Source organism: Periophthalmus magnuspinnatus, chromosome 3 (genome assembly GCF_009829125.3).
Source record: "Periophthalmus magnuspinnatus isolate fPerMag1 chromosome 3, fPerMag1.2.pri, whole genome shotgun sequence".
Lineage (NCBI taxonomy): Eukaryota > Metazoa > Chordata > Actinopteri > Gobiiformes > Gobiidae > Periophthalmus > Periophthalmus magnuspinnatus.
The window spans coordinates 28,957,096-28,972,483 of record NC_047128.1 but is presented as its reverse complement, the minus strand read 5'-3'; the positions used below and the strand labels follow the sequence as shown (position 1 = coordinate 28,972,483).

Here is a 15,388-nt window from a genome sequence, read left to right as displayed (position 1 = left end):
GTGTGGAGCAGAAGATGTTTTAGCAGAAGTCCCCTGGTGCACATGAGCGGGCCTGGCATGTGACGTTCCCACCAGCTCCGGAACTGGATCAAGAGGCCCGACGGCTGTTTGCTTTGCACCAGACTTTCACACTCATGAGAGGAACTCGGCTAAATAATCACAGACAATGGCAGCAAAGATGGCTGCAGCCCTTCCTCCTCCAGTGGTATGCTCAGAGATCAGGAAGCATCAAGTGAGTATGCTCAACCATGTGGAAGAGAGCGCCATGCTGGATACAAGAGATCTCACAAATAAATGTTTTCAATAATATGAGAAGAAGAATTTCAGCTTAGATAATAAATACAAATTTCTTTTATTATTGTACATTTTTAGTAACAAGAACATCTATTGGTGAACTGCATATGGCCCTTTCCGTTTAATCCTCATCTCCTCGCTGGTGAAGCACTGTGTAGCACAAGTCAAACCTGTGAAAGGTTAAACACGACACATGTACACATCTGATTCAGTTGATACAGTATATATGTAGTTTGCAAATAGTAAAATGTGCCGTTAAGCTTCAAATGTGTAGTAACTTGAGGACAGAGTGGAATGGCTTGTGTGGAGGAGCTGAGGCAGCCCAGCGTATGCTAAGCCAGGTAGACAGCTGAGTCAGCACTTGTTCTGTTGTCTTTGTGTTCACTCGACAGTGCGCTTATGCCTGGTGACAGGATCCTGCCTCGGGGCCGGTAGTCTCCGCAGCCCCCTCCCAAATACGGCCCTGGAATCCAAACCCACAGCCCTGAACGCCACATCAACCTGCCCCCTACACTGTTCCCGCAAACCCTCCAAAATCATTAGATGGGAAGTCAAAGTAAGATATTACAAGTGCTCTTACTATGAGATCACACAGGTGGCTTAAGTGTTGAACTGCTGTCACACACGTGGTGTACGGAATGCATGTGAAAGACTAATGATACAGCATGTAAAAACAAACTGAAACAATTAAACTACTCAAAGAAATTTTACAAAATATGAAAAAATACATTCAAATCAAATGTATTTCTCAAAAATCTGTGTGTACATATAGCTTTTAGTTTCCTTTGTAGTTTGCAGATGTCTTTGTTCTTTGTGATCAGTTGAATTTTCTTAGGCATTTTGTCCAAATATCTAAGGTATGCAACTTTCATTGTAGCAACAAAAACAGTGCCTCTGCATTGCAAATGATAATCCAAAAGCTTCTTGCATGAGGACACAGTTGTCAAATAAACTAAATTAACAGGAGTTGAAATTTTCTGCTTTTGATATACAAATGATTTAATGTCCTAGGTATTCAAATGACATTAAAGATTTGAAACCTTGGGTTATCATGTGATGCTAGTGACTACTAGTCACCTAAACCAAGTTAGTCAATGTAACTGTGCATATTTAGCTATCTCTAACACATGCATGGGCTCGTCAGCAGCTAATCACCGCACAGTTGCTCTGGTTTCAGGTGGCAAATGCTGCAAACCTGCATTCCCGCACCTGTACAGCGGTGTAGTATGTACTCTGAATAAGACACAAAGTGAGAGAAACGGTCACCAGATGACGACTACAGGGATTGAAACATGATGGTATAGAAAAATGAGTAGAAGAGAAAGAGAATGACTGCATACCAGACGACTCAGCACTGCACCTGACTCTCCCTGAGTTTATGATCTCTGAGGGGCAAAGTAGAAGCAGATGAGCTGATGTTCTTTGCTGGGGGGAAAGCACATGCCAAGGCCTGCACCTGTGCGCCAACTGACTGCACATATTACAGAATAATGACATACAGCCCTGGTTCCTGGGAAAAAATAAACTGCCATTTTCTATACACACAGACATATATATAATACCAGTGCCTTTATTTCCACTCCAAACTGCCTCTAAGGCACAACCCAAGAACTTTCATATCCAGACAGTAATCCCATTTGTACACAAACATTTGGAAGTAAAGCACTTCACATAAAGGGGATCGCCAAATAATTGAGAAAAGATGCTGATGTCCTGGACTGAAGTTTGTATATTTGTGCAATGAAAAGGGTCCCTGTGCAAGGGCCTCAGATGAAGGAAAAACAGTGAGCGGTCTTGCTTTCCAGGAGCAGCTAAATACCAGAGCAGCTGACAGGTATGCACTTATTGGAATGTGCTTCATAGCCACACCTGTATTGAACACGCCCATCAAGGGCTGGCCCCTCTCATCTGATTGGTCGAGCAGCTCCCGATTGACAAGTGGAAGAGCTATTTGGCTGGTGTTCACACAAGCCAGGGGGCAGATATGGTGAGTCTTCAATATCAACCAATAGAAGCAAAGAAGTAGGTCCTAGCCAGGCGGGGCCACAGTGAAATAAAACTCATCAATGGGGTGTGTCTCAAAACTTTGTCAGCAGGAGGACAGAAAAGGACAGCAGAGCGGGACAAGTCAAACCTGACCATGTGAATTGGAAGAGGTGTTCATCTCGCAGCGGTGACAGAAGTGGGGGACAACATCGACACACGCAGTACTTGTTTTAGAAGTCTGGATTTCACAAAAAGAAAGAACAGCTTCAGGAAGATCTTGTATGGTATCCTGAGGGACGCTGACAGACTCTTGAAAACTTCCAGGATCCATATTGTTAAGAATGTCGTCAAAGTGCTTTCATCGCACAATAGTCGCCCACATCTCCTTATCACTTTTCCAGCCCAGCTATAGCATCTGTATCCGTTGGACGGAGAACTGATAAGGGCATGTGCATGACATTACCTACAACTGTGGGACATCCTTGAAGGAATGGAGAATTGGGAGATTAAAGTCTGTTGTCAGCATTTGTTCTTCCTGAACAAGGTATAAAGTGAATCCATAAAGGTGGAATATTTATTTTACTAAAAAGTGTAGCATGAACTTTGTTTTGTTCCAGGTTTACTACACCTGTTTGCTTACATAATTTATTTTTACTTATTTCCTAATCATCCTTTCTTAACCACTTTGAATTAAGTTTGAACATAAAACAGACTAGAGAAAAATGCTTCTGTCAATCCAGAGTTGTATTTCATATCAGAGGAAATAGAAAGAAATATTTGTCCAAAGTCTCATATAAAATCTGTTTACTTGTAGTAGAAACTCTACTGTGGAGATGAACTCAGGCACCCTAACATGATCTGACATGACTAATCTTTTTAAAAGCTGAGGTGGAATACAAAATCAGGTGAGTAATTTTGACATACATCTCTCCAACATTAGTTGCTAAACAAAAATAATTATGATTTTGTTGATGTTTTATTAAATTATTAATTTTTGCTCTGCTCTGGAAATAAAGCAGTCCATGTCAAAATGGTGCATAGAAAAATATTTATTTCCTGTGCATTTGTTTCTTGTTTTCAAAATTAATTACATATATCATATTTTAAAAGCTTGTATAGCTAAATAACTTTTTTTTCTCTTTTTAACATGTGATACAATTCCTCATAGCAGAAACAGGCTCTACAGTAGTCTCCCTGGTTTGAGGTCTCTAATAAAGCCCATTTTGAACTTCACTGTATCACTGTGTGCAAAGATCATTTGTCATGTTCAAATTCAAGTATTTAGCTGCATGTCTTTTTACAAAAAAAGTATAGTGCCATACTGTAATTTATGTAGCTAAATGTAAAAATTGAAATGCTTTAAATGTGCTGAAGGACAATTACTTCTTCAAATGGCAATAAGGCATAATCAACCACAGCACGCATATTGATAAAATGTAACTCAGTGATACGATCTGGTTATATAGATTAACATGGGTTATAACTGCATTATAAAAATGTTATATGATTAAAACAAAGCTTTTAAACCAGTCGTATAGCAAGGGGTTTGCAGGGGTTTACCCAAGGCCAACCATGGAAGCACTGAGGTCCCACAGCCTTTTTGCTGCAGCATCATCTTGAGCTTGAGGCGCAGGTGTCTTGCGGGCACAGTCACTGTACAAGAACAATAGGTCAGTGTGATTTAATATCACATTTAAAAACACAAATTTGTATTTTAAGATGTAAGACTAAAACATCTTAGAAGAATAGTAAGTAACCTGTAGTAGAAGCCAGTCTCGTTGGCTAGGCTCTCCTCTACAGCACAGTAGATAGTGGTCTGCGCTCCTTCCCAGGGTGTTTTGATGAGCATCATCAATGGCATGGCTATGATCCTCTTCCACAGAGACATTGTGGGAAACAAGTGCCGACCCAACTCAGTGCGAATGACCCCAGGATGCAGACTGTACACAGTCACACCAGATCCTATGGGTAAAAATAAATATTGTGTATAAAAAAAGAAGATTGTGAAATGTGAAATACACAAATTTTGCTTTTACTTAATATTCATTTTGTAAAATAATGTGAAACATTGTGTTTTACCTTGCAATCGTGCAGCAAGTTCTTTGCCAAAAAGTACATTGGCCAGTTTACTTTGACGGTAACTGATGTCACATTTGTAGTCATTATCTAGGTTAATATCATCAAAATGTATCTTTCCTGAAAATAATGAATACCAGTACAATTATTATTGTGATTTTTGCAATACAAATTATACACAGTATAGCTATAAAAAGAAGAATGAAAGCCTTTACCTCTCTCATGTGCCAGGCTAGACACTATGACAATCCGACTTGGAGATGATTTCTTCAGCAGGTCAAGAAGACAATTAGTCAGAAGAAAGTGTCCTAAGTGGTTTACACCAAACTGCATTTCAAAACCATCTTCTGTTTTCCATTTGGGACACATCATGATACCTTCAAAGGGAAACTTCATTGAGACTTCCACATCATCATTGACCTTAATAATGGTTTAACAACTGCAGAACACCTGCATTGTTGATGAGGATATCTAAGCGCGCCTCATTTTTCTCTACATCCTTAGCCAGTTCTCTCACTGACTGCAGAGATGCCAGGTCTAACTTCTTGACCACCACATTGCCATTACCACTACGCTGGCGAATCATATCAGCAGCAATGTAGGCTTTGGTGATGTCCCTACAAGCCAGGATCACTCTGGCCCCTGTAAAATGGGAACATAATAATGTGCACACTTTGTAATGTTAAATAAAATGACCACTCATTAAAATAGGTTTGAAAAGTTAAACATTTGATTAATTATCTGTTTTGTTTTCACTGACCTCGTTTAGCCATATCCAGGGCTGTCTCTTTCCCAATGCCAGTGTTCGCGCCTGTGATGAGGACTGTTTTTCCATCCAGCCTGACCTTGCTTTTACAGACTCTCCCACCCATCCACCTGCGGAAGGCCACTAAACCTGCTCCTGAAATAAATAAATCATTTAAAAAGTTGTTATTTTTAATCAGTCACAAATAAATGGCTACATCGCTCCATGGCCTAGCTCCAAAGTACATCTCTGACATGTTATTGCCATATGAACCAGTTTTATGCAGCTAAAACCTGAAACAATCTTCCTGAAGATGTGAGACAGGCCTCTACCTTGACAATGTTTAAATCCAGGATCAAAACAGTTCTGTTTAGCTGTGCATATGACTGAAAGGTTTTTATAAAGGTTTTTACACAGGTTTTTACTCTGCACTCTTCTGTTTTAATGGTAATTTTATGATGATTATTTGTGAGTATTTATGTTTTGATTTGTATGATTGTAATGTCCTTCTTATTCTGTAAAGCACTTTGAATTACCTTGTGTACGAATTGTGCTATAGAAATAAACTTGCCTTGCCTTGTCATGAAATAATACATTCATTTAGTAGGCTATTCCTATCATTGCTTAAAAGTAACCTACATCCGCATTCAAGTCAACATGAACAGCCTTTTCCAACAGGCCTAACTCTCCATGGTAATTATACGCATTTGCAACAATAGATCTTTATAACAGAGTAATAAAGGAGTGGACTGAAACCTTTGCCTTTACACTGATACTACTTCCCATAGTATCAGTGTTACTATGCGTAGTAGACCAACAAAAAATAAACAAATAATACATGTAGCCTACCTGCAGAAAAGATACAAATGAGACCAATGACATGACTTTCCACAAAGTCCTTCACTGACTCCGAATAGTTAGACATCGACATAGCTGTTTCACCCTGTGCAGATGTAAAATTCCTTATTTAAAAAAAGCTCCTACTGTAGGCCTATCAGACTGAAACTAATTTTACAAACGAATTTGATTACAAGGAATTGATAGTATATCTTATGGATTCAGTGGGCGTTGTTTTGCCATAGTAACCGGAAGTGGTTACCGGAAGTGAGCACATGGAGCGTCCAGCTGGTTTTCACAATAAAGGTGTTTATAATAAGTTTACGTAAAATGCTTCATCTAGTAGTATTTTCAAATTTAGCTCAATCCAACGCAAACTGTAGGCTAATGATACCACAGACTAATGCAAAAATCAAAAGTATCAAAAAGAAACGTAACGCGACCAACTAAAACAAAAGTAGCCTAAGCCTGGCTCATAAGTAAATATGTTTGACTGACCAGCCTGTCCCTCCTATTTTCTGTTATCTGAGGAAAATAAGGTGAAACTACATTGCGGTTTAAAAGCAATCTCTTATTTGACAGTTGAGTTTGGCACGCAGTAAGTCTTATTAAGTCTAATTAAAATCAGCCTTAAATGACCAAGATCCATTCACCATGACCTTATTTGTGCAATGTGCTGATTATGTTAGTCTATGTGAGGCTAGTGTAGAAATAACTTACATAACTAGGCTATTCTATATTATAATGTGAACAAAACTGATGTATTTTCTCATATCATGGTCTCTGTCCTACTCTGTGCTCTAATTATAGTCATAGTCTTTACTGCCTGGCATTTATCTCACAAACACCAATACTTTTGACCACAGAAATGAGCCTATAGCCTAGAGCAGCTGTACCTATGCAAACTGTAAAGTGTCAAAGGGAAAAGCTCCAGGCCCCATGAGCAACACAGCCTAAATGTGAGTGCTCTGGACCTAGGCTCCTTGAAAGAGCTGCAACAAAAGCAAGTAACAGCTTAACAGGCACACAGTTTTCTTATTTAACATTTTGACTTTTTTTTTTATTAAAAGTTATCATTATAAAATCTTGTAGAGGTAATGACATATAAACAAATAATATGGGGATTGCATTTTTTGTAAGGCATAAAAAGGAGCACATTATACTTAGATTATAAAACCAAAATGTTAACAAAAGGACTTGAGACATTAATATAAAATGTTCTTGGCACGGACAGATTTAAGCAATTTCAGGGAGGAGTAGAACAGGCTCTAAGTTACAAGGCATACTCAATTATATTCATGTTCTTAGCAACAGCATTACCTTGAAATTAACAAAAAACAAAAACAAAAAAAAAACCCACAAAAAACACAAAAACAGCAGCCAATTAGCCTTACTTTAACAAAATATTAGACATTTTCGACTTATCATCATATTATCACAAAAATAAACTAAACTAAGTGGAGCAAAGTTGCACCGGAAGTTGTTTGCGCTCGTGCCACGTCAGAGAAACAAGTCCCAGCCATGGCCCCAGCTCCAGCCTCAGGTAAATGGACACTGCATCCGCGCGCCTGCCGCAGCTCCCTGTGCACGATGTTTTTGCGAATAATCTGTTTGTTTCTGCATGCGCTTTTTGTTTTGGGCACTGAGCTCACGTTTGAGCTCCCGGATAACGAAAAGCAGTGTTTTTATGAGAACTTAGAGAAGGGCGTAAAGTTAGAAATAGACTACCAAGTAAGTGCAACATCCGTGTTATATATTTATGTTATGACAATATATCAGGCTGTTTCTGTTATATTAATTTATTTATTATATAAATGCAACATACTGCTAATGTAATTGTTGTAAATATCAATGTTTGAACAAGCCCACATGTTAGAAGTCGATTTGATCCTACAGCACAAGCACTTAGGCCTTTACATTAATACAATGTTAATGAAATTGCAACTTTTTTTTTTTTTTTCTCTTTCAGGTTATTGCAGGGGGTAACTATGATGTCGACTGTTTTGTCACAGACCCACAGTACAACATGTTATACAATGAGAAGAAAAGACAATATGACAGCTTTTCCAACATCACCACTATGAAAGGAGTGTACCGAGTCTGCTTCAGCAATGAGTTCTCCACATTTACACATAAAATAATTTACCTAGATTTTCGCCATGGTGATGAGCGACCCTTGTTCCCTGACATGACTCAAAGTACAACACTCACCCAGGTAAGAACTATGCTCATTTTTATCTATTTCCTTCATCTCACCATTCTGGCCACTATTGTGAATAAATGTGTGAGTGCCCGCTCAGTCCCAAATTTAATTGAACAGACTACAGGTCATAAAACTGTAACTCAGAAAGGGAAGAAGCAGAACAATGTGAATGAATGGAATCTGTAGTAACAAAAATCTGATAAAGGTATCCTAGGCTTTTAGCTTTCTTGTTATAAAAATGTTTTATGGGACAAATAAACCCAAAAGCTGTGCTAGCAGCACGGCAGCATCCATTTAGTCTGCCTGATGTGACTGATTTCCTCTGGCATTATTTTTGATGACTTAGGGTCCTTGTTTACCTGTTTCGCTTCAACCCTCCATGATCTGTATTGTTTGTCTTTGTTCTGGTGCATTTTGACCATTTCCTCCCTGAGCCATGACCTGAGGCTGATTTTTAACTACTTTGAACTTTTTTTTAAAGCTGGAATCGAGCTGTGTGTCCATTCATGAAGTCCTGAAGGCGGTGACTGAATCACAGACTTGGGCTAGACTCAGAGAGGCTCACGACCGAATGAAGGCAGAGCATCTACTAGAACGTGTCACTTACTGGTCCATTGGAGAAACTGTCCTTTTGTTTGTAATTGGCATCGGACAAGTTATGATGCTAAGAAGTTTCTTTAATGAAAAGAAAGGCCCTGTGGCAGTCAGTACATAAGCTTAGGCTTAGACATCAGACATCAAGACTGCCTCAAGATTGATTGATTAGGAGATTGATTAGTTCATTTAATGACATATACAAGCATAAAACTGGGTACAGAAAATATCTATGTTATGTATGTGCCACTTGAAATTCCAAATGATGGCCATTATAAATAGCACGGGTGTCAAACCACCCCAAAAGTTTCACTTCCCCTTTATTTATTGTTAGAATGCACCACGGCCCATAAAAATGCATTATCTTCTGCCCTAACTCAGTTCTGTTTCGTCTGGCTGTCTGGCTGTTAAGATGTGTAGGTTATACACACATGTAGTACTTATTGACAGGATTATGTAATTTTATACAAAATAAGCCTCATTTGTAAATCCTCTTAGAAAATAACCAGCTCATTGGATTTGGATGGGTAGAACTTTATTCTTAAAATTAAAATAATTTATATGCATGCATTATTAACTGAAGCTACGCTTCAGCTGCAACAATAAAATATTCTTGATATTTGTTTGGGTGCACAACAAAGCAAAAGTTGAGATATAACACATGAAATGCAGAAATGATTTCACTTTGTGCCTGTTGGTTAAAAGACCAAAAATACAATTAAGATATAGTAGCTATTCTACTGATTGTATTTAATATGTGCTTTTAAATACTGTTACTGATACAAATGGCACAGTCTGTTTTAGATACATTTAAAGCCAAATGTTTACAGTTTGCTCATCTGCCGATTGCAGTAATAGTATGAATGTGTACTTTATTTATTTTAACGTAGAATGGGAATTGTGGGCTGTAATGGGTTTATAGCTTTGTGAAATGTGAAAAACTTCTCACATTAGAATTAATGTTGTAATTTAATCATTTTAACTGATTTCAGTCATAAGTCGAATCTCCATATTGTACTATTTTTAATTGATTTATATTCTGAGATTATTGTGGTAATGTGAAATGTCTGTCAAACTTGTCAGATTGTTTTAAATAAAAGTAAGTGTAAGATCAAATACAGGTTGGTACAGATGCTTTTCTCTCTATGGTTTTGTAGCAGCGCTTATAGCTACAGTGTGTTTACCTCCACAGTTTGGCAATATATATATTACTTATTTTGTGACAGTGAAATTACGAAATCAGGCATGTATTGACGGAATGAGGAAAAGTCAAAGTGAACTGAACCCACGCGTTCCCAAAGCCAGTCTGCGCTTCGCCCTAATTGGCGCAGATCCACTCCACCGCCCAATCACGTTCAATTGTGCACAAATCTGCTGACGTGGGACATTAAGAGTCTCGTCCGTACCTCCTACCAAACTGACGCATTACTTTCATTCATAACTCAAAGGATCTTGATCAAAGTCAGACCTAAAGATCTTGATCAAAAGATTAAAAATGTCCCGTCCTCTTAAAGCGTTGGCCCACGTGACACGGGCTGTAAATGTAGGGCTATCTATTCACCCTACAGCTTTTGGACCTACAACCGGTTGTTACTACACACAGCAGCAAAGGAGGAACTGTAAGTACTATCTTGAATATAGTATTAGGCCTAATGACACAGCACCTGGCCCTGCAGGAGGACAGAGCAGACTAGCAGGCGACAGTCAGTGGTTTTGTTTACATTCACACCAACATGATCTAATTATCAGATTTCTGGACCTGTAGGATTCTTTAAATGACACGCAAACCGCAAAATATAATGTGAGTAAGGGAGTAAATGCACCATGATGAGAAAGAAATTAGATGATTTTGCAGTTTCACCTGATATTTTAATATGAACACTTCAAAAATCAGATAATAACCAGATTGTGAGTGTGCAATATTTAAGCAGTTGGGTTCATTTACATGGTCAGAAAAGTCTCAGAACTAAAACAATCAGACAGGGCTGGTCCTAGCTTTCAGGGGGCCCTAAGCTGAATTTGTCTCTGGGGCCCCCGACACCAGATGTCTCCTGGCTCAGCTATTGGTGACTCATATTTGACAACATTATGACTCAGCTCTCATCACCTTGACCAGTTGTATTTGTGTTTTTATGACCAACATCAGACTGAAAATGTCCAGAATGTCACAACTTCCACAGTCACAAGAACAGAAGACAAACATACAAGGGGTGTCAAGAGTTTTTTTTTTTAAATTCTAGACATTTTTTCTTTGTTTCTGGTAGATTTGAATGTGTTCCCATTAGCGACAGTGGGCTTAAAGTTTCATTATGTTGGTGTAAACACATAGCTGCCCTCACCTCTGCCCGACTCAAAAACAAATGTAGACAGCAGTAGATATTTTGCTACTATAGATATAAAACAAATGTAATTGTTTTAGAGAGATATTTAGGATCCTCAGATGAACACACAAACCCTGTGTCCAATAAAACTTGATATATTATTTTCAGTATAAATGTATGGGCTCTTGGGGACCCTCTAGTGGCCTCGGGGCCTTAAGCAGCTGCTTAGTCTGCTCGTAGCCTGAGCCGGCCCTGCAATCAGATAACTACAAAGCCGCAGATAACGCAGCAGTAAAATGTGATGATTAATATGTCACGCTAGATATGAAAGGTTTTGCAATGCTTTCTCCTTCAATTTATATGTTAAAACAATAGATCCTTATGGACTTAATACTAACATAAAGAAACAAATATCTTATGTGAAGACTTTGGCCTAGTTGATTCAGAAACAAAAACAAGCCAAGACCTCATGACCTTGTAACCTTCGACATCGTGACCTTCAACCTATGGCCTATTTGTACAAAATAGGCCATAGGTTGTGACAATATAGGTTACAATTATTTAAAAACACACAAAAAAGCAAAATATGCCCATTGTGTACGGTATATTTTCCCTTGTCAATGCTTGTACAGGTATCACATCAGATGTTTAAATGAATTTCAATAAAATCATCTGATAACGTCTGAAATCAGAACATGACCAGATTAATGGTGTGCGTGAAAATAATTGCACAGTCACTTTTTACAGATAAGCTATAAAATCATTTTCATAGAGCTATTATAGATGTAATATCATAACTATGTGTAGAGCATCTTTGATATTACATTCGCCTGTTTATGATCATTTTCAGATGCAACTAAACGCATCAAAGTGGATAACCCAGTCGTGGAGATGGATGGAGATGAGATGACTCGAATCATTTGGGCATTTATAAAAGAGAAGGTAAGAATATATTTGCTCAGCACATTCTGCGTCATAAGCTGCATATGACAGATGACTGTATATTGCTGAACCGTGTTTGCTTTACATAAAGTGGCCTGGGTTATTGTGACCTGCCTAAAGGACGACTGTGGTCTTTTAATTTCTGTTTTGGATTTCATTTTTATATATTCAGAAGTATTAGTTCAATTTTTGTAACATTATTTGTGGCCTTACACAGAGCTGGGTAGAATCCAGTTACATTTACTTTTTAAAGAAATTGTACTTTCCAGAGTACTTTTCTAGCAGCATACTTTTACTCTTAGGTGAGTAATATTTTTTATTGAAGTAACAGTACTCTTACTTGAGTACACATTTGGTTACTCTTCCCACTGTGAGTAAGTGTAAAACAAAAGCTTTATGTTACAAGATTAAATGATTTGAACATTTGTGTTTCTTGCACCACTTCTTCAGATATGATTCAGTTTTTCTCATTTTTGTGATGCATCCTTTGAAAATAACAGATTTTGTGCATGTTTTGTTTTACTTTGACTTCAAATTATAAATCAGATGTGACGTCCCAACAGTTACTCTTTCAGTTACTCTTACTTGAGTAGTACTTTTCTCAAATACCTTTTTACTCTTTCTTGAGCCATTTCTTGGACGCAGACTACTTACTCCAACCACAAACAGTTAAACTTCATACAATTTCATCTTATCTATTTGTACTTTGTGATGTATTCCATAATAACACAAATGCTGAATATAAATGTATAATGTGCACAACCAGCTGATCCTTCCCCATGTGGATCTGGAGCTTATGTACTTTGACCTGGGGCTGCCGTACAGAGATCAGACCAATGACCAGGTCACAGTGGACTCTGCTCTGGCCACGCTCAAATACAATGTGGCCGTCAAGTGTGCCACCATCACCCCTGATGAGGATCGAGTTGAGGGTATGTTTGGTTCTTTAGAGCTTTTTATTCAAAGAAACATCATTAATGTGTTGTTTATTAGAGTTTAAATTAAAGAAGATGTGGAAGAGTCCTAATGGTACCATCAGAAATATTTTGGGGGGAACAGTATTTCGTGAACCGATCCTTTGTAAAAACATACCCCGTCTTGTTCCTGGTTGGACACAGCCCATAACCATTGGCCGACACGCATTTGGTGACCAAGTAAAGACCAGAAGTTTCATCTAAAGTCTAATGATTTTATGTTTTGTGGTGATTTTTACTTGACATTGATTCATTCAGTACAGGGCTACAGACTTTGTGGTTCATAAGCCGGGAAAGTTCAGGATGGTTTTTTCCCCAGCGGATGGAAGCCAAGCCAAAGAGTGGGATGTGTTTGACTTTCCCTCTGGAGGCTGTGGAATGGGAATGTACAATACTGATGATGTAAGAAATACTGTCTTTTTAAATGTATTAAATAATGCAATAATCAATTATTTATATCTACATGTTTTGTGAGCTTTGTGAATATTTCTTTCTTCTAGTCCATCAGTGGATTTGCTCACAGCTGCTTCCAGTACGCCATCCAGAAAAGATGGCCGCTGTACATGAGCACCAAAAACACCATCCTCAAGGCCTATGATGGACGTTTTAAGGACATCTTTGAAGACATCTTTGAAAAGTAAACATAATATAAAATCATTTTTAAACTTTATGCAGTACTGGAGTAGCATTTTTGGTTAGGCTGCATTTACTTACTGGCCTTCTCTCTTCTTAACTGGGCCTACTGATCAGTTTTAGTAGATGGCTTCTGTTGGTAGTTTTTGTGTTTTTAAAGGGCCTATATTACACCTTTTTGATATGTCATAATGTTGAAACTATAATTTTTTTTTTCATAGTTTCTTTCTTTTCTAAAAGAAAGCTTTGAGTGCCCTTTGTGTGCCATACCACTGCTGTTGTTTTCTCAGATATTATAAAGAAAAATTTGACAAGCTGAATATTTGGTATGAACACCGTCTGATTGATGACATGGTGGCGCAGGTCCTCAAATCTTCTGGGGGCTTTGTTTGGGCCTGTAAAAACTATGATGGAGATGTGCAGTCAGACATCCTGGCTCAAGGTTAGCACTGCTTTAAGCCACAAATATGAAATGCACGGTAAAGCAAAACATCACAAGTGGACATTAATTCTCTAAAACTGTTTAATTTGCAGGGTTTGGTTCACTTGGTCTGATGACGTCTGTGTTAGCGTGTCCCGATGGCAAAACTATTGAAGCAGAGGCGGCCCATGGCACAGTTACCAGGCATTACCGGGAACACCAGCGGGTAAAGTGCATGTCTTTTTACATTGTAGTATTATCCCGATTATGTGTGTAATATGTATGCACGTGCGTTTAGTGACTTTCATTCACTCTGAAGGGAAGACCTACGAGTACAAACCCAATTGCAAGTATATTTGCTTGGACCCGAGGACTCGAGCACAGAGGGAAGCTGGATGGAAACCCTGATTTAATCAAGTTTGTTCTTAACTTTGTATGAGGATATAACCTGTATAGTACGATATCTTCTTTTAAACTGCACATTTTTCAGGTTCTCCCAGATCTTAGAAAAGATATGCATTGAAACAGTAGAAAATGGTGTCATGACCAAAGACCTTGCCGGCTGCATTCATGGTCTGGCCAAGTAAGTAATTCAGCTGAATGTCAAGTAAATTCCCAAACATATTTTTATGATGCAATTAGTGCAATTAGTCCTAACTCTGATATTTTTTTTTCAAACAGCTGCAAATTAAATAAACATTATGTGAACACATCAGACTTCTTGGATGCAATCAAGACCAATCTGGACAAAGCTCTAGAAAAATTATGAATGTAGATTTGTTCAACAGAGTAACATGTATTACCTTCTATAAGTACACAAGCTTCTGTCATTTTCTTATCTGTACTGTTCAATGAACCCACATTCTTCTACTTGTTTTTCTGAAACCATCTATCTTTTGGAATAGGAATTGCAGCCTTGTAACTATTATTGCCAAGGGCAAAACATTCTTAAATTCTCAAATACGTTTGAACTGATTTTGGTTGTACCATTTTGTTATTGATCACAAATTATATTTGGATTATTTATATTGAAATACTAAACACTTGAGGTAGTGAAAAGACAGAGCAATAAATACTTAATTTGTTCAATAAAATTGAGGTGACAGTGAGCCTCTTTTCTACCAGCAGGGGGCGTGACAGGATCTATGGCAGAGTGAAACACCAAACGTTCATTTGAAAATACTCTCAGCTTCGCTCTAATTTTCAAACATAATCAATAAAAAGTAGAGTGTCTTTAATATTACCCCAACATCCACTGGTTCACAGCCATACTGGAATGTGCATAAAATGAACGAGGTATTACAAATACTTTTTAGATGATAGAGACTTTGAACATACTTTCAAGTACTGCTATGTACTATG

General features: G+C 38.0%; 2 protein-coding genes across 4 annotated transcripts in view; one reads left to right on the top strand and one right to left on the bottom strand.

The window, feature by feature from the left end:
- The window catches only part of LOC117392878 (isocitrate dehydrogenase [NADP], mitochondrial), a 65,612-nt gene extending 50,654 nt beyond the window's left edge, over window positions 1–14,958 (top strand). The window contains exons 1-13 of one of the 3 annotated variants that reach the window (XM_033991053.2): window positions 7,493–7,669; window positions 7,908–8,153; window positions 10,198–10,354; window positions 11,907–11,998; window positions 12,765–12,930; window positions 12,992–13,152; window positions 13,231–13,374; window positions 13,473–13,609; window positions 13,896–14,047; window positions 14,140–14,252; window positions 14,346–14,443; window positions 14,517–14,609; window positions 14,708–14,958. In XM_033991053.2, coding sequence (XP_033846944.1) covers window positions 7,529–7,669; window positions 7,908–8,153; window positions 10,198–10,354; window positions 11,907–11,998; window positions 12,765–12,930; window positions 12,992–13,152; window positions 13,231–13,374; window positions 13,473–13,609; window positions 13,896–14,047; window positions 14,140–14,252; window positions 14,346–14,443; window positions 14,517–14,609; window positions 14,708–14,795 — 1,788 coding nt within the window. In that variant the 5' untranslated portion in view covers window positions 7,493–7,528 and the 3' untranslated portion in view covers window positions 14,796–14,958. Of the gene's footprint in view, window positions 1–7,432; window positions 7,670–7,907; window positions 8,154–8,622; window positions 9,849–10,197; window positions 10,355–11,906; window positions 11,999–12,764; window positions 12,931–12,991; window positions 13,153–13,230; window positions 13,375–13,472; window positions 13,610–13,895; window positions 14,048–14,139; window positions 14,253–14,345; window positions 14,444–14,516; window positions 14,610–14,707 lie in introns of those variants that run through there. The other 2 variants (XM_055229076.1, XM_033991047.2) reach the window with 2 other exon arrangements.
- si:ch211-107o10.3 (uncharacterized protein LOC407663 homolog) lies at window positions 1,727–6,188 on the bottom strand. Its single transcript, XM_033991035.2, has 7 exons — window positions 5,951–6,188; window positions 5,117–5,257; window positions 4,807–4,998; window positions 4,572–4,733; window positions 4,360–4,476; window positions 4,038–4,242; window positions 1,727–3,933 (listed from the first exon to the last, which is right to left on the bottom strand). Exons 1-7 carry the CDS (start codon window positions 6,030–6,032, stop codon window positions 3,837–3,839), a joined length of 996 nt encoding a protein of 331 aa, XP_033846926.1. The 5' UTR covers window positions 6,033–6,188; the 3' UTR covers window positions 1,727–3,836.
- Window positions 14,959–15,388: the final 430 nt, after the last annotated feature.

Excerpts from the sequence above, each read along its gene's own strand:
- si:ch211-107o10.3 (XM_033991035.2), bottom strand. The coding sequence starts at position 6,032 with ATGTCGATGTCTAACTATTCGGAGTCAGTGAAGGACTTTGTGGAAAGT. Across the intron at positions 4,734-4,806 it reads TATCCTCATCAACAATGCAG|GTATCATGATGTGTCCCAAA; the intron begins GTGTTCTGCAGT and ends TTCCCTTTGAAG. Across the intron at positions 4,243-4,359 it reads ACTTGCTGCACGATTGCAAG|GATCTGGTGTGACTGTGTAC; the intron begins GTAAAACACAAT and ends TTTTACCCATAG.